Source organism: Pavona decussata, unplaced genomic scaffold, assembly GCF_977016875.1.
Source record: "Pavona decussata unplaced genomic scaffold, jaPavDecu1.1 SCAFFOLD_619, whole genome shotgun sequence".
In the NCBI taxonomy this organism is placed as follows: Eukaryota; Metazoa; Cnidaria; class Anthozoa; order Scleractinia; family Agariciidae; genus Pavona; species Pavona decussata.
In genome coordinates this window covers 192,501-213,942 of record NW_028145867.1, presented here as the reverse complement: position 1 = coordinate 213,942, position 21,442 = coordinate 192,501, and the positions used below count along the sequence as shown (strand labels likewise).

Sequence of the window (21,442 nt, the reverse complement as noted above, 5' to 3'; positions counted from 1 at the left end):
GGTGAGTTTAATGAATAAATTAATGTACCGATTTGAAGCTACGACGAAGAAAAAGAAATCGTCCCGTTTTTAGACACGGTATGCCCCCTCAGGGCATCCCGCGTAAAAACAAACTGTTGAGAAATGGGTCAAAAATAAGGTCAATTTCGTGGGAGATGATCTCGGAAATGTGATTGCGTGACACTAAGGTAAGTTGAAAATCGAAAGTTTGAACCGAACAATTGCACATTTGAATTGAAGGATGGAATGTTTGAATTGCAGGATCGAATGTTTGAATTGAAGGATTGAATGTTTGAATTGAAGGATCGAATGTTTGAATTGATAGTTTGAATTTTGACACTAAAAACGCGCCATACTCTTCGCCCGGCCCTCGGCTTTTTTCCCTCGCCCGCTCAGCTATTTCGAAGGCCGGGACCTGTTCGCTGCCTAAGTTAATTGACAATTACTATTAAGAACGTAAGGAAATAGAAATAAGAGCATTCTAATTGGCTCCACATGACATCACTGTTTTCACGGATGCCATATTAAGAAACTCGGGGAATACCCCACCAAAATCCCGTCTGAAAGTAATTGCTAATGCAGCGCAACCGTCTGGAACAAGTAGTCACTGTAAAATGGCGCCTTGAACGGGTACCTTAAGTGCACCGTTTGTTGCAACGGGACTGAGCATAACGAACTGAAGTATCTGAATGAAATAACATGGGTTGGCGGCTTGTTATCATCGCTCTTTAACGGCATGGTAAGTTTTTCTAAGAAGACCAACGATATTTTCAGTGTTTTGGCGGTATCCTGTTTATACAGACGCAGGACACGCGATAAAATTCTATTTGCACTTTAGAACTTATACCCCACTTAGCTGACGGGGAGATATAGTTCTTTGAACTCCATCGGAGACTGATCAGTAAACATGTCGAATTGTCAGCGGCCAGGTTCGTCTCGAAAATCAGTTCGATTGTTTCCTGGACTGAAGACGATGTGTTGAAGACGATGCAATATTACCCGAAGCAAAAACATTAGTCAGCATGTTTCAATTGTCATGGAGAACATTTGAAACTTTTTGTTGAGTTTGATCGTTTGTGTTATTGTTTATTCAATGCAAAAATTCTCACTTGAATGATGGATTGGAACTAGAAGAGTTCCTCATGGCTCAGGCTACATATATAAAATCGACAAAATCGATAAAATCAACTTGGGATTTTAAATGTTTCGTGACGTTCGTAGGGCTGTATTCGCAGTTTCAAACTTCGATTTCGAGCGAAGGAATGAAGGATGGTTCAAAGTGAAAGATATCGTCTGTGTATTCACAGTTTCAAACTTCCATTTCGAGAGAACGAAGAACGGTCCAAAGGGAAAAATAAGAATGACTAAACAACTAGTCAGGCCTCCGCTCTTAACCGTCGAACAACGAGTTTGAAAGGCGAATTCATGCGATTTGAATAAGATATGTTCCCATTCTTTCAGCCCTTACCGTTGTGTCTACAGGACTGCGTCAGTTACTGCTAAAGAAATGGGACGAGACATGTTTCTGTGAGTTTCGAAAGGCGTCGTCCTTTTAAACGACAGAAGGATTGGAGTCACACGAACTCAAAGAAATAACTTGAATTGAGTTTGGTGAAGCCAAGTACATTCACTGAACAATCAGCGGGCTTTGGTGGGGAACTGGGCATTAAGTCTGCTTTAAAAATGCCACAGCTTAGATCTGTAAAAGCAAACAAAGAGTTGGCAACCAAGTACTAAAAATATTTGCCGGTTGGGAGAGGCGGGGTGGGGGATTTAAAATATTAGCCTGGGGAGGAGGCGGATGTAAAGAGGCTGTTCTTGAATTATGAAAGTATGTTTTCAGATGCCATGAAGGGGAAGTATCACGGGAATTTGGTGTTACATCAAAAGTTCCAAAACTTTTTTCTATCGACAGAAACCTAAAAGTATTGCTCAAATTTGTTGTGAGATTGTCACTCCAGTGTACTAAGACTATTGATGAGTGTCTCTGGCCACAGATTGGGTTAGAGCAGACCACAACTTGAAAAAAGTTCGGCTAACTGTTTTCAAGTTCTCGTGTTTTCATTCCCAAAATGCACTAGAGCAGGCCATGAGTTGTTCCTTTCAAGAATTCAGTTGATTTCTTTTTCTTGATGTTCTTGAATTATTTTGTAACTAAGTGAAGGTGTTGTCGCACTATTTTCACCACAAAAGATCAAAATCCCCATGATACTTCCCCATTAAGATCACAAGCTAGTTGCCATTACAAGACGAAAAATAGCTTCATATAGATTTTTTTTTCAATTACAGGAGTCAAGGAAAGAAGAAACAGGTATGTTTCCCCATAGGCCCATGTCTGCAAAACATTTTCTACCATTGCAGAATTAATACAAGAGAGGAACTACTCTTTAGTCAGAAAAGGCTAAAATACGTACAGGAATTCTAGTCAGTGGGCATTTAAAATGCAGAGCTTTTTTCGTGTTCAAAATATCCATTTTATCGATAATTGACTTATTTTGTGATCTCTGTGACGCAATCATAATTGATAAGAACATGCTCTATAAAGCATAAGGCATCCTCATCAGTCTGGAGGCAACAAGAGCCAACTACATTTCAATCGTAGCAGTATGCAGGATGTTTGTCCCATGAACCTAGTTGAATGGCCTTAGCTCCCACGAGTCTCCTGTAGCTCAGTGGTAGAGTACCTGAACTAGTAACTGGAAGGTATTAGGTTTGACTCCTAATAGGAGCACTCGGATTTTTTTTCCGACTATGCCTTTGTCACTTACTGAATAATACAGAATTCTCATTTATTCACCAGGCTTAAAATATTCCATCACAAAAAAAATATATTCCATCACAATTATTCCGAGAGCCAACTAGTTTTTTTCCTGGTTTTCCCCTCTAACATCCCCATATTTAACCCGTATTGAATCTCTTTTTGCACCACAGATGACCCTGAGTATCAGAGGGCTTTCACTGCCCTGGATGAACTCAAGCTTGCTTCTTTGAAACCATTTTTCAAGGAGCACTTTTTGCAGGTAATATCAACATTCATCAACTTTCTCGTTAATCAGCGTATAACGGTCCATCAATCCATCGAGATAAAGTCTTTATCATTTTAACCTAGTCCAAGAATCAAGATGGGGTTGATAAATCTTTTGCCATTTCTTAGCTGTCAGTTAACATTTATGGGCTATTGTTTTCGTTATCATTTTAAAAACCGAGGCATTTCTCAGTTGAGGATTAACGTTTTGGCCAAAGTAATTGATTTGTCAGCTACATCAAGTCCTCTTCTGATAAAGTTAAACTTCATCCAGACTCTCTGGTCTTGTTTCATCGACTTTTTAACCTTGGTTAAAAAAAAAAAATGATTTCAGTTAGCAAATGAACTGAACAAACATACGTGCCCCGGTCCCATCCTTTTTGAGAAAGGAAAGAACGCCTAGAAGGGTGGTCATTTTGTTATTCTGAAACATTCTCGCTCTGGGCCTTTTTCTATGGGTTTTTTCCTCAGGTCCTCACCTAATAAGGAATTCTACATAGATTCGCCACTGGGATAGTTAGAAGGCTTTTTCAGTCAATACGTTGGTCATATGAGACTATTCTTCTGAGAGATTTCGTACTTGAAAAAGGCTTTTTAATTGGTTTAGTCCTTGCAATAATGTTTTAAATTGATAGACCAAAACTTAAAGAAAGTAGGTACTAACCCTTGTATTGAACCTCTAAAGAAGTAAAGGAGTGCGTACACCGGTTCACACCGATTGACACTGACTCAATGCGAAATTGACTTCTCGATGAAAATGACTTGTTAATGCCTTATCAATGTAATCCAACTCTAACGCAGCTATTTTCTCGTCAGGATGACACATTGTTTTTCATGGAATCCGAAGAGGAACTGAAAAACGTTCTTGTGAAGGTAAGGGTGATTTTGGATCTCCTTAAACATCAGGAAAAGTAACTTAGTTCACGTTAATGGTCTTGGCTCATAAGTCGAATTGATACAACTTCACACTCTTTTCGAGATTCCGCAAATAGACTAACTGTTCCATTACCTCGCACAAACTATCCTCGCAATAGTTTTTCGCTATTGTAGCACTGTTCTTTGAAATAGTCTATCTCAAATTTAAAGCGAGTGGAATTCAGTGAACAACCTTGGAGCATCATTAAATCATCACTATATCAACAATTAGAGGCACGGCATTCGGCATGGAAAACCTGAGATTTTAGTGTTTAATAATCTAAATTGTTTAGAATTTAACTATTGGCATTGTAATTAAACTCAGTAAACTTCGCATTTTAATCCCATAGTTTTTTTTAAACCTCATTGAATTTTTACCGTGGATAAAGAAAGATTACTTGTCTGGTTCCTCAGTTCCTTACAAGTAGCTACTTCCTTCCCGAACGTGTGAAAATGTTACATTCTGGATCTCCGGCAAACGCAGGGGAAAAAAATGATCGCTATTACTCCCATATGATAATTGTTATATATAGTTTCTAGATTTCTAGAGTCAGTTGCGGTAACATGTCAGGAGAATTCTTGACTACGCATCATCGACTTCCTAGTTATTGTACGCCGGAGAAAGCCGAATGAAAGCCGAAGGCAAATCTCGAGACATTTTCAAGTAGGCATCTCTCGGGACAGCGTTTTGCTTCTGGCCAAGGACTTTCCGTTCTTTATGGGTATGCCATCCCAGTTATGTACACAACTTGAGCAGTTGCGAAAAGCCTGAAATCGGCATTCCCTGTATTAAATCTTTCATCCGTCATTCAAATATATGATATTTCATGTATTCATTCTAATTTATTCATCTCCTGGTACGAACTCACAAAATGACCAGCTCCCAGTGGGCTTAAAGCTTAGTTACTGGAGTAGAGCACTGAACCAGTTTCTCAGTGATCATTGGCTCGGTTCGCGTCAGAGCCTGAATTTTTTTTAGGTTAACTTTTCCCATTTGTCTAAACCGTCAGTGACATAACTGCGATGCTCTTCTGTGTGTTAGGTAATATATAAAACACGAGGAAGAGTGTTTCCTCCGATTTCCAAACACCGAGAAGTAGGTTGGAAAAACGAGGCGCAGCCGAGATTTTTTAACCAACTTCGAGGTGTTTGGAAATAGGAGGAAACCCTCTTTCAAGTGTTTGATATAGCTTCTCAAACTATTGATAATTCTTGGAGAAATTCGAAGCAAAAGTTCACAAATTTTTATGATACTTAAGATCACTATTAGGAAAGGTGTTGGATGGTAGTGATTTGCTTTGTTTTGGCTTGATGAATTATTAATTAGTTTGAGCAAACATTTCAAAGGACCAATGGAGCCTCTGCTTGATAGCTGATAACCTTAGAACGTTAATGTTGTTGCTTGAAATTACGAGTTACTTCTTAAACGTCCGTAGCAACAGTTCATCATGAAAAAGTCGACATCGCTGAGTTGCCGTGGAGTTGCTTGTCCATCCAAGACAATCTTTGAGAAAAGTTCCGACATGAAAAGGAAATGTTCAACCTGATTATTTCTTGTCCTGTTCGGGAACAACCCCACCCCACTTCCCACCCCAATCGCTGTCGGGAAGTTGAAAGGAGAAGGGAGAAGTTACAGGGTGAGGTTCAGGGACATGGAACCGCTCATAAAACCGCCGGCGTGCATTCATAGCCTTACTTTTGCCGCGGTCCTTACGAAAAGTAACGTGATCTGGAAAGATCGAGATAACTAGAAGTGTGAAGGCATGGTGAGTGATCTGATAAATTGATTGGTTGACCTGATTGCGTTTCACAGGAATTGAAGTTACCCTTTGGACAAGGCTTTAAATTCAGCAGGCATTGGTTTCACAAGTACCATAAAACTGAAGGTTAGAAATTCATTGTTAGTAATGTTAAGCACATTGTAAATGATACACCACTGTTGGTTATTTAAATGACGTTAAGGTTTGTGAGCTGTCGGTGTTCTAGCATTTGTACATTATCTCAGTATCACTGCAGCTCATTAGTTAAAACCTCAGCATGTTTTCACATTTTCTAAAGATGACTTTTCTTGCTCTTTATCAGAAGCGGCCCATGCTTTGGCTTCTCCTGAGGTTGTGCCACATTCTGAAAAAGTTATCACTATTAAGGAGGTGCATGTAAAAAGCGAGTTTAGAAGCAGTCCATCTGACTCTTCAGGTACCTCAAAGAAAGAACCCTCTCCACATACAATTACAAGGCCTCCAACTTCCGGAACTCAAGTCACAGACGAATCTAAAGGCTTAAAGGATAATACCAAGGTGGCGACGCAACGACTTGAGAAGAAAGAAGAAGATATTAAGCCTACAAAAGAACCAGAAGTTGCGGTCAGTCATATTGCAGAGTCGCCCACTAAAGACCCAGAAGGCGACGTTAGTCATCCTGCAGAATATGTTGTCGCAAATGCGGAGCCTCTTCTAACCTCATGTGGAAGCCACCAGAAACCACTGGAATGGTTCAGTGAAACAGGGGCCCTCCTTGACGAAGAGAACAGGAAAGATGAACCTGGACATAAACGTGTGGTGGACGAAATCTCCCAAGTAAAGGTTGACATCCAAGATAAAGACGTAGACGTTCACCATAACATGGCTGCTGATGAGGTCTCTTTGAAGAAGTATAGAAAATCTTCCATCAAAATGGAGGAATCACAGAATTCCCATGAGGCATTGCCGAGTCTTTTGGTTATTCCAGAAACTGCTATTACCACAGCGGCAAACAAGGAGCATTATGCAGTCGGTGATGTGGACATAAAACCAAGTCAGACAGGTAGGTAAATACGGTAACACTCAATCAGGCCTGGGATCAATTTCCCTCTTCTCAGAGCCACTGTGGCTCTGAAACTAAAACGTATAGAGTGACCGCGATCAAGCCCATCTAATTTTTATGCTGATTCACACCCTGTGTGTGGACCAAATCTGTATCATCCAAACAAAACTCAGGTAGCTTCAGTTGTTTTTAACTTGCATGCCTTTCTTTTTTTGTCTTGAAAACGTACAGATGACGAAGACCAAGCCACTAGCCTGAAAACCGGAGATTGCGCAGAAGAGGATACAGACGAAAATGTGACAAACATGGCTGCAGAAACAATGATCGAACCTAAAAGCGTCCTGGAGGTGGATCAGCTTCAACAAGAAACAGACAGAATTGAACAAATTAATGATGACGCCTGCGTGAATTCAATAACTAATCAGAAAATGAAATCAGGTAGGTGTAAGAAATTTGCGCCACAGGAGAAACGTTCGTTTTGGAACATCCTCCCTGAAGATCTCTTTGCGTGCCAAATTAGAGTGGGGGTCAAAAATTTCCCACTTTGTTTGGTTTTTACAGAGAAGTGCTCTTAAATGAGATAGTATAGATCTAAAAGCGAATGATTACTGGAGCAATAATGAGAAGGAAGACTTTTCTGAGTTGAATAAGTTTCATTAGACTCACATTAGACTGTAGGTTTCAAACAAACAAAGAAATCAACTGCTTTATTAATTGTACCGTAGGGCCTTTGAACATCTCGTTTGTCATGAACGTGGATGGGGCACTGCCGGTTCATTTTCAAAGGTGCTAATGCCTGGGAACCATTGAAAGTGACTGTACATAACCCTACAAGTTTAAACTTAAATTTGAAGCAAAGTGGATAAGCCTTTTTTTTTCGTAAAATTTATTTTCCTGTTTTGTTTTCATGTTGTAGTCGAAAAAGTCGAAGATGCTAATGACACAGTCATTGGGGATGACCGAAAAGACACAGGAAGCGAAAATTCACCAACTTCTTCTGTAAGTGAATGGAAAACTCTAGATGATGAGTTTGAAGACGCAACAGACAGAATCAATCAAACTGAAAACGATTTCGACGTGTCAACTTCGGGTTAGTATTACGAAAATTTTCGATCAATCACATGTACTCAAATTGTTGTAATCGATGGAAGGGACTTTCATTACTATTGTTCTCTAAAACGTGAAGCAATGTGTTCTCAGCTACTGATTTGGGAGTGATCATGTTTTAAATGTCAAATTCTTCAGTTTATTCATACTTGTTGCAGGAGTAGACAAGAACATGACGGGTACTGAAAAAAGCGACAAAAAGTACAAATAGTGCTTTTACCGAAACATTGAGGAACTAGAATGTGGCCTAGTAACCACCTGACAGTTTGGAAAATAGCAAAATTTACAAATTGCCATTTGAAAGTCTTGAAAAGTATGCAATATGTGATTGTTGTTGTTATTATTGTTAATATTATTATTATTATTATTATTATTAATTTTTTGTCTTTTAAAATTTGAATTAGCACACCAACAGTGTTGAACTGAAGCTCTACCCAAATGTAGCTTATACAATTTTGTGAGAGAGAGACGACCCTTCAGTTCTGAATAATTTCTGCATGGAAGTTAAATGGAGCAGATGGCTTGATTTTGATATCTTTCTTTCCTTTTCATATTGTGTCACTAATGGCAAAACCAAACTACCTTTTAAAATTTATTTGACGTGTAAAACGAGCAGCATCTCGCCAGATTGTGAGTATTGTCTTTTTTATTTCATTAACAGACTATGAGAACCAAATTACAAATGAAACTTCACCCAACGAGCGTCAAAATCCAAGTAATAAAGGGATCGTACCAAAAGAGTCGGTTCAAACAAAAGCTCTTAAAAAGCTTGTGCACGATTGGTTTGAAGAGGAAACATGCGGCGCTGAAGAAATTGTCCTTACCAGTGGAAAAACCGAACTTCAGGGCTCGTTGTCCGAATCGATGGACTTGGAAAACGAAGAAAGCCACCATTCTCATGCAAAGAAGGAAAGAAAGAAGAAAAGCAAAACTAAAGTTCAAAGCAGCGAAAAGACAGAGAAACGTCTCGAAGAACAGGCGTCCCTCGAAGACAAAAGTAAGTTCAGTAGTTTTCAGTACACTGTCGACGAAAAAAGCAACAACAAGGTACAAAATAAAAGCGTTCGTCCCACCTTAGGCATAGTAGTGTTTGCAAATGAACAACTAATCACATATTGACAGATGTTACCTTGAAAGTGAATATATGAAAACTTTTACATTTGGACTGCGGAAGAAAGAAGTAATAAGTGAATGATCATCGAAATTACACAAGCAATTTTATATACTCAATTCGTAAGGTACGGCACTGATATCAAAGAGGTCGTCGGTTGTAATCCCGTTCAAGCCTGATGTAATTCAGCTTAAGTTGCTTATATAAGTGCGATGATCATTCACTTATTCATTAGTTGTGGTTACACACACCTTGGGTTTGGGGCTTTCCAGAGGGTAAATGGCTTGGGTTCGGTTTAGCTCAGGTTTCATGTTTCCCTTGGGGATGCGGTTACACAGTGAAAGAACTCCCCTCGGGGTAAAATATAATTACATATGATTTCACAATGACCATGCAGTTTGGCGGGAAACGTAAAAGGAAACATGGATGACACGAATCGAGATCTTGTAAGCTTAATTTCAGTGATTCTCCTGATAATTATTCGACAATCCTCAATAAATATAGCAATCCAACAGTTTATTGCGAGAAGACAGCGAAGAAGGCGCTTCCAACTACGTTACCTGCAAGGTTTGTCGGTGTTTTATTTATCTTTACGAGTTCGTCGAGAACTTGCTCGTCAGCCAAGAAGGGCTTGGGTATTTCCACGACCACAGAATTGGTTTGAGCAGCTTCTAAATAACAATGCACTCTATCACTGGTGGAAAGAAAACTTTAGAGTTTCTCGCGATACATTTGAATATATATGTCAGCTCGTTGGACCGGCGCTTCAGCGACAGAACACTAGGATGCGAGATGCCATTCCAGTTCCAAAGAGCGTTGGTGCAAGTCTCTGGCGACTAGCGACTGGCGAGTGTTACCGCTCGTGCGGACTGATGGTTGGGTTGGCAAAACCGACTGTCGTAAAATGTTGCCATGAATTTGTCCAAGAAATCTGCCGACATCAAGACGAGTTTATCAAGTTTCCATCTACTACAGCAGAGATAGCTAAAAAAATTGAAGGTTTTGACAATAAAAGTAAAATACCTAATGTAGTTGGAGCAATAGACGGAAGCCATGTTCCTATTAAGGCCCCGAAAGTTAACCACGAAGATTACTTTAACCGTAAACATTTCTACAGTTTTTTAGTACAGGGAATAGTTGATGCCTCTGGCTTATATTTATCCGTTGCAACCGGTTTTCCTGGAAGCCTACATGATGCTCGGATGCTACGTTTAACTGACTTTTATTGGGCTGCTGAAGATGAGAATATCCTAATGGCACCCACATTTGACTTAGGCGGAACTGTAGTGCGCCCACTTATCGTGGGAGACACTGCTTATCCAAATAAAACCTGGCTTATCCGACCATTTAAGGATAATGGTGGTATTACGCGAGACCAGAGGAAGTTTAATCGAGAGGTATCTAAGGCGAGAATAGTATCCGAACACGCATTTGGTATGACCAAGGGAAGATGGAGGGTTTTACTTAAGCGCCTAGACGAAGACAGCGACAGAATACCCGACACTATCATTGCATGCTGTGTGCTGCATAACATTTGTATTTTACGAGGAGATGAAGTCGACATAGATGATAGTGATGATGATGACAGTGACGATGATGATAACGACAGTGGCCCCCCCTCCCAGGCCGCTGCTGCGGTTCTACAAGCCCTTGTTCGATACGTTGCAAATCAATAGACAGTACCCTCTTGATTTTGTTCTCGTTGCGTTCTAAATTATAGAAGGTTGCAAAATAAGTATATATTTTTGATTTGCAATTTATTTAAACAATTATATATTTGATCGGATTGATCCGAACTTGAAAGTAACAGGAGATTGAATATATAGTACTGTGATATAAAATCAACGAAAATAGCGTAAAATGTACAGTCACGGGATAATTACAGGAAATCAGGCTTGTTAAAAACTGAAACGCATGTTATACTAAAGAAACAGCAGATGTATAATTTTAGAACCTTATTGTGCTCTGTCTTTCGATTGTAATCATTTCACAGCACTCTGTGTTTCAGTGTCCACTGAATGATATTCAAGATCAATTAAAATTTCTTAATACAACAATCAATAAACTGTTCTTTTTTTTCCTTTGAATGAAAACTTTAAGTTAGAAGCTATTTTTTGGAAGCAAATATGTCCCCAAGTTTTCCTAATACAGACACAACAAATTCTTGGTGTTGTCGTTGCGCTTCTGACTGAGATTTGAGAAGAGCTTCTAAAACTCTCTCGTCGTTCTCCTCTGATTTTTTAATGGCTTCTTGCTGAGCCTTCATCATGTCAAGGATTCCTAGCTCCATGTCATCGCCGCTAAGCCTTTTCTTCTTCTTTTTGGGTCCTTTCTCCTCCTTTTGCCCAGTTTTTCCAGTTTTCTCTGCATCCACACTTTCGCTTTCAGCTGTGGTGGCTGGCCGTTTCTCTGGTTTCTTACCACAATCTTGATTTCCGGTCGATAAAATGTCGTCGGTATCCTCAGAGTTATAATTTGTTTCCTTGACAAATCTTGGATTGACTTTGTCTGACGAAGCCATAAATTCGTCTATGTCCTCGTAGTGTGTGAAAGTTTTCCGTTCCCTTCCCGTCCGATTGTTGTGGTCGCATACATTTTTGTATTTATCCAAGAGCGCCCGCCACTTCTCCTTTAGCTGTGCTAATGACTTTTCCGACTCCACACCATTGCTCAAGCACATACTTTGAAACTGTTTCAAGATATCTTCCCATATGTTTTTCTTGCCTTGACTGCTTTTTGTAGACTTAAGTCTACCGTAGTACTCCTTATAGGCGGCAATTAAGCATCTCTCTTCGGTTAACGACCAGCTACTGCGCTTGTTGCGATCGTTCGAGGTTTCACTTGGACTTGGACTATCACTGTCCATGTCTGGTTCAAACATGCTAGCACTGGGCAACGGGTTCTGGTATATGGGGTACGGATTTACCATGGCTGGATAGTGCGGATAGTGCGGTAGAGGCAGATCATCGTACAGGGGATTACCGGTAAGATTTCCCTGCTGCCTTGTTTGGTTTCTTGATTGAAATAAATACCCGTTGTAGTACGGATCTCCGTTTTGACTAGCGTTCCTATAACAGATAAACAAAAAGATTACAACTTGATCAACTTCGAAACTGATAGTCTGATAGTCTGAAGAGAAAACTCGTGAAAATAGAGAAATCAATACTCACAGTGATGCGCGAAACCCTGCCATGTCGCGTTGTGGTACCAGTGAGCGCGAAATTAGCCAAGCGTATCAGAGGTCAACTTAGAGCATAGCAGGCGACTTCCTGTGTTAGCTACGTTCTGCATGATGATTGGCCAAGCCACCTCAGGGAGCAGATAAACCGTACTTTTCAGTTCGGGAACTGTCATGGGAAGTTCTTTTGTTCTCTTTGACGTATCCATGGAAATAACCCAAAGGCAGTTTCGGTTTGGGAAAAGCGGTTACACACAAAAACATTCTTACCTGTGGGAAAATGCTAGTTACCCACGGGTAAAAAGGCTAGTGTAACCACAACTATTCTTTCTTCTGCAGTTCGAATGCATTAATTTTTCCTATATTCACTTTCATCTCATTACCTCAAGGGATATATTACGAATTCACAAAATGACCAGCTCCCACTGAGTTGGCTTGAGGTCATGGGTTCGAGTCCCGTTCAAGCCTGAACATTTTTCAGGCTTTCTGTTCGAAACCGCTATATAACTGCGATAATCATCATTCACTTATTCAAACGTTGTCTTCTTACCTCTTTCAAAAGCCAGCCAGTCAGTTGGTCAGTCGGTCAGTCTGTCAGGCAGACAGGCAGGCAGACGGGCAGTCAGTCAGTCAGTCAGCCAGGAAATAATTCAGACGATATAACTTGCTTTAAGGGCATTAAAAATTATTTCAGATGCAAGGAACAAAACGTGTGGGAATAACATGTATGCAAATTTGATTAAATGTTTCCCTCCCTTCCTTGTACAAGTACGGTGATGCAGACGGATGGTATTTTAAGATTCATTTTGGTATTGTTCACACCAAAAGGTTTGAAGGTGATGGATTCTGATCCTTGTCCTCAAGAAAACGAACCGAAGCTAGAAAGAAAACAGGAGGGAACAACCATTGGTGTCTTAGAAGAGGACCAGACAAATCTGGACATTAACAACAATTTTGCAGTGAAGAACAACTACGGTGAGGTTGCTGTTTCTGCCAATATGGAGACAATAGCTGCAATAGAGGAAAGTTCACTTGTGGCAATAGCAGAGACTGAAAAAGAGGTTTCTATCGACAATAGAGATGAAGGTGGAAGCGCCTCCGCTACTGAAGTGCACATTGCTGTAGAGAGTTCCAGTAGTGAACATCAACAGGATGTTTCTCGAGTGGTTAATAAATGTAGGTGTACAAAATTCAAATGCATTTTTCTACTTCAAAAGTTTTGAGAACACGCGAAATGGAAAACAGACATGTAGTTGAAAGAACTTATTTTTATATAAATTAGCCACTTAGTATTCACAAAAAGTGAAGCGTTTCTCATAAATAACAGGCCTTTTTAAGTAGCTGGGATCGCAATCATAAGTGCTCCTACGTGCTTTTAATTTTAGCAATAAAAGTTGAGGAAGAACATTCAGAAAAGCTTCGTTAATCTCGGCCTCGGACAGCAGCAACCTAGAAGCCCCTCCTCCGCCTTGTTTACATGAAACTTAAGGGGTAATTATATTACAATTTACATTGACTTAGGTACGCCAAGACCACTGGGAGTCAAAGGGAAGGAGTTCACTTATCAGAGAGGGTTTGTTCTGGATGCAGAAGAGAATAGAGAAGTGGAGTTCAAGTCTCTTACAAGCGCACATCCTTCATTGCTTCCTTGGAAAATCATGGAGAAGGCAAAAAAGTTCATTTGTGCCTGCCTAAATGCTGACAGAAAAGGTATCATCTACTTCGGAGTTGGAGATTCTCAAGAACAATGTTCAAAGTTCAAACGAGGTGAGATCCTTGGACTTAACGTAGAAGACGTTATTGACGACATAGTGAAGGCTTTCCAGTTTGTTCTTGATGACCACATAAAGAGCGACGACGGACCACTGCAGAAGGGAGGGGAGCAGAACTGTGTCAACATAGAGTTTGTTCCAGTAGCAAGCGAAGGAAGCCGCGCAAACCTTTATGTCATCGAAATCGAAGTGATTCGAGACTGGAAATTCTGTAAGGACAATATTTACTATTCTAAATGCTGGGATGAGAAGCGAGGAGTCAAATCGGAAAAAGAAATTCCAACCAAGAAAGGACTAAATGATTTGTACAAAGTGCACAAAGATGAATTTGATGACGTTGCTATTCGGACCAATGGCGCATCCACAAGTGTAAAGCAACGTGAAGTTAAGCGCCAAGTACAGGAACCTCTGATGGTAAAGTACAAGGAATGGAAGAGAGAAGCAAAAATGGGTTAGTATAATACTACTGTCGTACTCAAGCCATACATTATACTACAAAATGTTATATTTTCCTCTATAGAGAAAAGGCTTCGCGTAACCGTGGAAAAATGAGTCATCGGAAAAAAAAGAGTTTTTATTGGGTTTGTTATCCAATGGCCCACTTGATAGTCAAGGAAATTTGTCCAGTTTCTTTAAAGTAATATGAAGCCATCCTCAGTTGCAATTATCTCACCTTTTAAATGTATATAACTCGGTCGTATAAAATCAAACGTTACTAGTCAAACTTTCTTCTCTTCTTTCCATGTCTAGGTGCAAGTGCCTCACCAGATGGTAAGCAGTATAGTTTAAGTTTCATTATCAACGTACTAAACTCAAGATTAGACATTACTGTGCAATTTCACGTTTGTTCTTGGCATTCTTTTGTAACAACCTGGAAGTGGCCTTCTGTTTCTCTTGCGATTAATTCAAAAGGAAGTCTGTTATCGTACAAGTCATGACGTTTTCTGTTATTTATTGCCACAGATCCAATTCAGGATGATTCAGATGTCACAAAATTCAGTGCTATGGTAAGAGAAAGGTTACGGGACCTGAACTTTAAAGATTTTGGTTACATTCTGATTGCAAACAAGATGCCTCCACAGTACAGAGGAACGCCGCATTTGGCCTTCCTACAAAGCATCCCTTGGCTTGCAGTGTTTGATTTGTTCGATGGCGCTTCAAAACATGATGGATTGCACTATGTTTGCAACGAAACAACGGATGCACCAAGAGCAAAACTCAGAAGCCTTGACGACTTTAAGAACGTTTCATCTGACTGGATACCTGGTCAAGACTTTAACCTTCCAACCAGAGGTACAACCTGGATCATGAGTAATGAAGAAATGCAGAAAGGGGAATGGATCAAATGTTCCAGGGATTATTTTTATCGCGCTCTTTCAGCTTACAAGCTCTGTTGTTCTCCTGGACGGCTTTTGTGCGTCTTTCTTGGTCTTGACGAAAATGGCGTTCACGAGATGGTAGACATGATGGAATGCTCTTTTAGTATACTTGGAAATTTAGCCAGTAGTTGTGTCACCATTATAAGCGAAAACAAACATGTGGCAGAAACGTTGATCAAGGCTTCCAAGCCGCAACTGCAGAGAGAGCTTAGAGACTGCTCAATCTCCGGCATTCCCTGGAGACTGTTAAAAGAGATCGTCCGTGAACTGGTTGGGCCAATCAGGTTTGAAGAACGAGATGCTACAACGGAACTACCGTATTTTATTGGTAACTTTAAAGAAGTTCTTAACAAGGTGATACATTCCTGGGATGACCTTGAGGTTTACAGCCCAAATCCTCGATTATCAAGTTTAGTGGACGATATTGAGAACGAAAGAAATGCCTTTTACAAAGGTGCGCAAGCCAGCCAAACTAATTTGTTTCACAATCATTCCATCCCAAGGACACTTGAAGAGAGCATTAATGCAAAGATTGAGCAAGCATTGAATGCCTTATCTAAACCCAGTAAGGACATCACCTGTCACGTCGAGACAGTCACCGTTCCCTACGAACCTGGATCTGGTGTAACGACTCTGTGTCGTCGAATCCTGTGGAACAAACGCAACAACTTTCGCTGTGCCACTGTGAAGGCAATTACAGCTGCTACAGATTACCAGATAGAGCAACTCCAGAGAATTAGTTATGACGAAAAGAACGTAAAATTTGCATCTCCGTGTTTAATCCTTGTTGATAACTTCCCCGAGAACGAGACGAGGCGTTTAACAGAGAAGATCATGAAGAGGCAGATCAAATGTGTCATTTTGTCAACTTTTCCTATTGCGAAGTTAAGTGCCATCTCTGACTTCGACATGAAGCCACTGAGACAACTAGATGAGAAGGAGATGAACCTCGTAAAAGATGTTTTGATCAACACCACAAGTGATAGCAAACGGAGAAGGGATGCAGAAGAGGTCCTGGAAAGGGAGAAACGATTCATTTGGTTTGGTTTGGAACTGTTCGGACGTGACTACAACAAGATCGAGGAAAGACTTCAGAACCACATTCAGAGTACCTTTGACTTCCTGGGTGACTCTCAAGAAATTCATGAGATGGTTTTAAATTTCTGCTGTTTTCTTCATTTTTACAGCGATGGCAGAGCTATTCTTCCCCACGCAGTTGTCAGCGACTTTCTTTATGAAGCCAGTGAGAAGAACAAGGAAGACTCTGCATTAATGAAGCACATCCACAAAATCTTTGGTGGACTTCTCCTTGAAGAATTCGATGAAACAAATGGTTACTTCGGCTGGAGACCAGCTCATTCTCTCGTCAGTGAGGTTGTTACGTCAAGAATGAACACCGAAGAGACTGCGGTATGCCTACTAGAAAGGATCTACGAAGGAAAAGCCTATGCAAACAAGTTTTTAAAGGAGCAAGTTTTGAAGGTTTTCTTGGATCGCAAGAGGATATCCGATCCAATATTGATGGAGGATCAAGGAAAAGATTCTGGAAGTATTGATTCCGATTTTGAAAATGACGTCCTCGGTTTTTATGAAGTGAAAACGCGGTATTCTCCTTTCATCGTAGACATCCTTAAACGGGATAACGGCATTCAAAGAGCCCTCAGATTGCTTATTACTATTTGCCAGAAGGCTTCTGAAACTGAGGAGAAGTCATACGCTTGGCAACAGCTGGCAAGATTCATGGGTTATGAAATGGGTGCGAATGAAATGGACGAAAAGAATGAACAGCATCACCGTCTTCATGCCACTATGAACAAAGAGCAAGATGTCAAACTGCCAATGCCAAAAACAGGTATCGAAGCAGCACACATTGCTGTTGATATTGCCATAAATCAGCAACCTAATTACAGCCACCATTACGTGACCAAAGGAAATCTGTACCTCCTACAGCTGAGAGATCTCAAACCAGAAGAACGACCTAACCTTGCTTGTGAGTCGATGCCTGAAGTAATCAGTAAATGTCGGAAAGCACTAGAATTCTACGACAAAGCACTCAGTACAACACACACACTTAACCACTATTCAATGATTGGAAAAATTCAAGCTATCGTCTCTCTTCTGGAAATTGTTAAAGGGTTGCCTTTCTTTCGCTTACAGCCTGAGAACTTTACAAAGTATTTAAAGGAAGCTGAAATTCCAAGAGAAATGGAAAGTGCCTTCACATGCGAAGAGCACGACTACGTCCAAAGTCTGAGCAGGACAACACTCGGTCTCCTGAATGAACTTTTTGGAGACGTTAAGCTCCGACAAACGACTACTTACGACAACAAGGAGGCTAGGAGCTTGAGCAATGCTAAGATAAGGGCGTGGAAGCTACGACGGTCTTTTTACGAAGTCACTGGTTTCGACAGAAGCGAGCTGAGCAATGTGGAGGTTCCGATGCCTTCATCGCCTCTAACGAGGAATGCGCCTGCTCTTTATCAACAATTTGTACAAGACATACTCTTTCAGCACGACGAGACCCCGTACAGCTCATGGGCAAGCCTCAATGATAGAGAAGTGTCCCGGATTTACCAGTCACTCAACGTACTTTGCCTTCGTGGTTATGGAAGCCACGATGACATGCTTATCTGCTGCAAAGCTTGTTTTCGTCTGAAAGAGAGGCCATCTGTCGAGGAGCTGGGCAAAATTGTGGGAAAGTGGGTTGAGAAGTATCCGAATTCTGAATGGGCACATCTTTTTAACTACATGATTCATTTTCCCATTCCCAATAGAAGCCTTGCTGCCTTTAATCAATCCGCGAAAGACTCCATTAAGAAATGTGACAGAATTGTTCGAGACAAGACAGGGATAGGATTTCGGAAATCTGGTGCCGAGTACTTTCTCGGTAAAGGAATTGGTTTGCACGCCATTGCATCAATGCAGTCATTACAGCGAGAGTTCCCATCGCTTGAAACCAAATGGGAAAAGAAGACAGACTTTTGGAGAAGTAATGAGATCTCGGAGAAGCTGGAACGCGTATGCGGCCAAAAAGACGTCAACTTCAATGGTGTTATAACGTACCAGGGAATTCAGCTACGTTTTGACAACACTCGTTATCCGAACCAAAGCAAAGACGACTTGTGGTTTTACGTTGGCTTTTCGGTTTCCGGCCCCTATGCATTTGACCCAGTCGACAATGATGCATATGCCATCATGAAGCACCGAACCAGCGGAAGTGTGCTGTCGGACTTTCCATTATTTGCGGCTGCGAACATCAAAGACAACCTTGGCACATCTGTATCAAGAAAGGGAAAACTACGTCAACTGAAGAATGGAAGCACGACTGGATCTGAGCAGATGTCAGAGGTGACACACGTTAAGGCAGAAGTTTCAGGAGAATTTCTTGACAACACACCATCATCAACGAAAAAACCGATCAGCTCGTCAATGCCACATTTTCTTCACCACCGGCTACCCAGTGGTACCCAAATGGTCGGAAAGTCTGCTGTCTCCTCCAGCTCCGAAAATATCCCATTTATGAGTGGCATATCATCTTGGGTCAGTATTGACAGCCTCCATCAACAAGCTGCATCGTCAAATCGAGTTCAGTCTTATGCATCTGCTTTACAGCAGGGAAGCCAACAACAGGAGGAACAGATGGCAAAAACCGCAAGCAGACAATCAAGTGCACCATCAATGTCGATATTTACGAAAAGTCGCAAATGGAAACGCATAGAAGGCAGTCACGGAAAGCAGAAAGAATTTTTCCAACCCAAATACGTTGACAAAATGGGAAAACTTCATCATGGAGCTTGGGTTCTTGGCGCAGAGAAGTCGAAAGAATGTATGATTCACACAAGCCAAGCCTGTGATGTCGGTACTATAGCTCGCTGTACCTTTGCACATTCATGGCAAGGGGATACTCTCCAGTACGTATGCAAAAAGTGCACTCGAGAGAACAAGGGAATTTGCAAGGAAAAGCGCAATCACGAGCAACATATTTGGAACCTAGGCCCTTACTACAACGAGGAAGGAGTGATCTGGAAAGACATGGGGAAAGAAAACCCAAAATGAAATCAAGATGTTTCCGAAATAGAACAGCAACATAAGAAACAAACAAACAAAAAACTGCAATGACTCGAGAATTAGTTGATTTATTCGTCACACGCCGCTGTAAATATTGAAGAGTATTTTTTTAATTAATTTGGCAGTACCAAACTAGGTAAAAGCATTTAAAGGAAACAAATAGGGAGATTATTAACAAGTGCGCGTTATGCGCGCTACGTGATACTGATTGCCTAAGTCTTAGTGCCTAAGAATGCAAATGTTCGGCACTTAAGGTCTTCGTTTGTATCCGAAATAAGGATGAAGCCATTTTTGACTCATTTTTGTTGAATCACACATTGAGTAGCAAAACCAGAGGAAACGTTTCTATAGCTCTTTCTTGCAACTGAATGTTCACACGAGATAACTCGAAATTTTGAAAATTATTGAACAAACAAATAGCAAGGCGAGCCAAAACCATTCTCAACCCATGCAAGTATGACTCAAAGCAAGGGGCTCAAACCCAGACACACTGGTGGTGGAGAGTGATGTCACAACTACGCCAATCCTATTCCATTGTAAAGGCATGCGGTTTGGTTGCTGTTAAAGTGTCTGAGTACTCTATCTATAGTAGTAAAACACAAAAGCCGGTTTAATTTGCCATGGCTGTATAATGTTAGCTCTGTGGCTAATTCAAGTTACAACGGGCGAAGTAAAGTGTAACATGATGAGTACAATCGCATAAAATGAAAAGCCTAATTGAAGAAATTAGTTTGATTTTGTAGAATTTCAAGCCACAGGAGAGAATTTCCTCGAAAGAACCGAACGTAACCTATCTCCTCAGTAAAGCCAAAAACAGAAAAAACGACAACAACAAAAGTCCTGCTATTCGAGAGCTTTTCTTTTTCCATCGATGTGAAATATATTGTTAATATTGCTCTAGTTAGTTTCTTTTTATCTAACTCTGTATCTTGTAGGTAACTTGCGACTATAAGTGCCTCACAGGCGCGCGGTGGTCATTGTTACTTTTTTTTTTTATTTATTTCATGGACATCCTTCTTAGCACAGATCGAAGGACTGACAGAACTAACTTAAAAATACTGTCTAGTTCCCTTGTTTGCAGATGTTAACGGAAGGTATTAAAACCTGGGGGGAGATTCAAGAGGCCCTCCTAAAAGTAAAGATGTATCCTAGGTACTGGTTCATGACAAAAGTCTATTGTTGGACTAAAGATAGCCTAGGGTTAAGAAACAAAACTTAAGATATATCTTAACTTAGGAGTGCTTCGTGAATCTGCTCCGTGGTCGCTAAGAAAGTCTTCAAGCGAGACATTTCTATCTGTTCTTGCCATAGTGAAACGAACGAAAGCAAAGGAGAGCGTGCCATTTGCCATCACGACAAGATAAATTTGCAACCTTTCTCTACCCTCGCATATCCTTGCTCATGATCCAGAAGTACTAATTCGGCTCTTTTCTGAAGAAAGAATGACATGGTTAATTAATAGATCGAAATAATTTAAGCCTAAACGAAATGTCAAGCATTACATGGGCAGTTAATTGTGTCCATTGTGCCATTCGAATTCGAATTGGATTGTTGGCACTCCCGGAATGGTGGCAAATGGTACGTAACCAGAAATCTACTTTCTAGTTTTTCATGATTGAAGCTACGACTTGCCAGTGACAAGCAGGTGACCGGTTCCAAGAAGGAACGGGAGACAGGTCGTCCCTAAACTGGATATTCCGCAAGTAAGGTAAACCAAATATAACCTACTTTCCTTGGGACGTTATAATGTTAAAAACCTTAAAATTGCGATTATGATAACCGTCACACACTTTCCTCACTGGTCTCCGTAGCTTTCGGTTGCAACACACAAAAACACGCCCCCACTCTGGGAAGTAAAGTTTTGTACTTTGCCGCAAATTTTGAGAGGCTTAATGGTTTCCAAACTTGAAAACAGAAAATGAAAATCGTTTTTCTGTGAACAGTACCTCGTTTTGCTGAACTTGTCCCAGTGTTTAATCGTACGCCAGTGATGATTACGAAAACCTGACAACAAAAATACTGACATGTATTTTCCAGTCAAATTCAGATACTGCCTTCATTTTTGGTGGCAAGACAACACGGTTG

The 21,442-nt window shown here is 40.7% G+C and overlaps 2 protein-coding genes across 3 annotated transcripts; one reads left to right on the top strand and one right to left on the bottom strand.

Moving 5' to 3' along the window:
• Positions 1-552: 552 nt before the first annotated feature.
• Positions 553-20,074, top strand: LOC146449154 (sterile alpha motif domain-containing protein 9-like). Of its 2 annotated transcripts, none has more exons than XM_085101958.1 (13): positions 553-739; positions 2,290-2,311; positions 2,932-3,020; positions 3,842-3,898; positions 5,754-5,826; positions 6,023-6,742; positions 6,974-7,180; positions 7,668-7,832; positions 8,511-8,846; positions 12,967-13,314; positions 13,660-14,361; positions 14,661-14,681; positions 14,874-20,074. In XM_085101958.1, exons 1-13 carry the CDS (start codon positions 737-739, stop codon positions 19,343-19,345), a joined length of 7,215 nt encoding a protein of 2,404 aa, XP_084958084.1. In that variant the 5' UTR covers positions 553-736; the 3' UTR covers positions 19,346-20,074. The 2 variants fall into 2 exon arrangements, with proteins under 2 accessions (XP_084958084.1, XP_084958083.1); XM_085101957.1 differs by having other exon boundaries at positions 554-739; positions 7,659-7,832.
• Positions 10,847-12,153, bottom strand: LOC146449155 (uncharacterized). The gene is made up of 2 exons (XM_085101959.1): positions 12,131-12,153; positions 10,847-12,028 (listed from the first exon to the last, which is right to left on the bottom strand). Exons 1-2 carry the CDS (start codon positions 12,151-12,153, stop codon positions 11,068-11,070), a joined length of 984 nt encoding a protein of 327 aa, XP_084958085.1. The 3' UTR covers positions 10,847-11,067.
• Positions 20,075-21,442: the final 1,368 nt, after the last annotated feature.

Coding starts and splice junctions, on each gene's coding strand:
- LOC146449154 (XM_085101957.1), top strand. Junction 7,181..7,658: donor TAATCAGAAAATGAAATCAG/GTAGGTGTAAGA, acceptor TTCATGTTGTAG/TCGAAAAAGTCGAAGATGCT. Junction 13,315..13,659: donor TTCTCGAGTGGTTAATAAAT/GTAGGTGTACAA, acceptor ACATTGACTTAG/GTACGCCAAGACCACTGGGA.
- LOC146449155 (XM_085101959.1), bottom strand. CDS start 12,153: ATGGCAGGGTTTCGCGCATCACT. Junction 12,029..12,130: donor GCAGGGTTTCGCGCATCACT/GTGAGTATTGAT, acceptor TATCTGTTATAG/GAACGCTAGTCAAAACGGAG.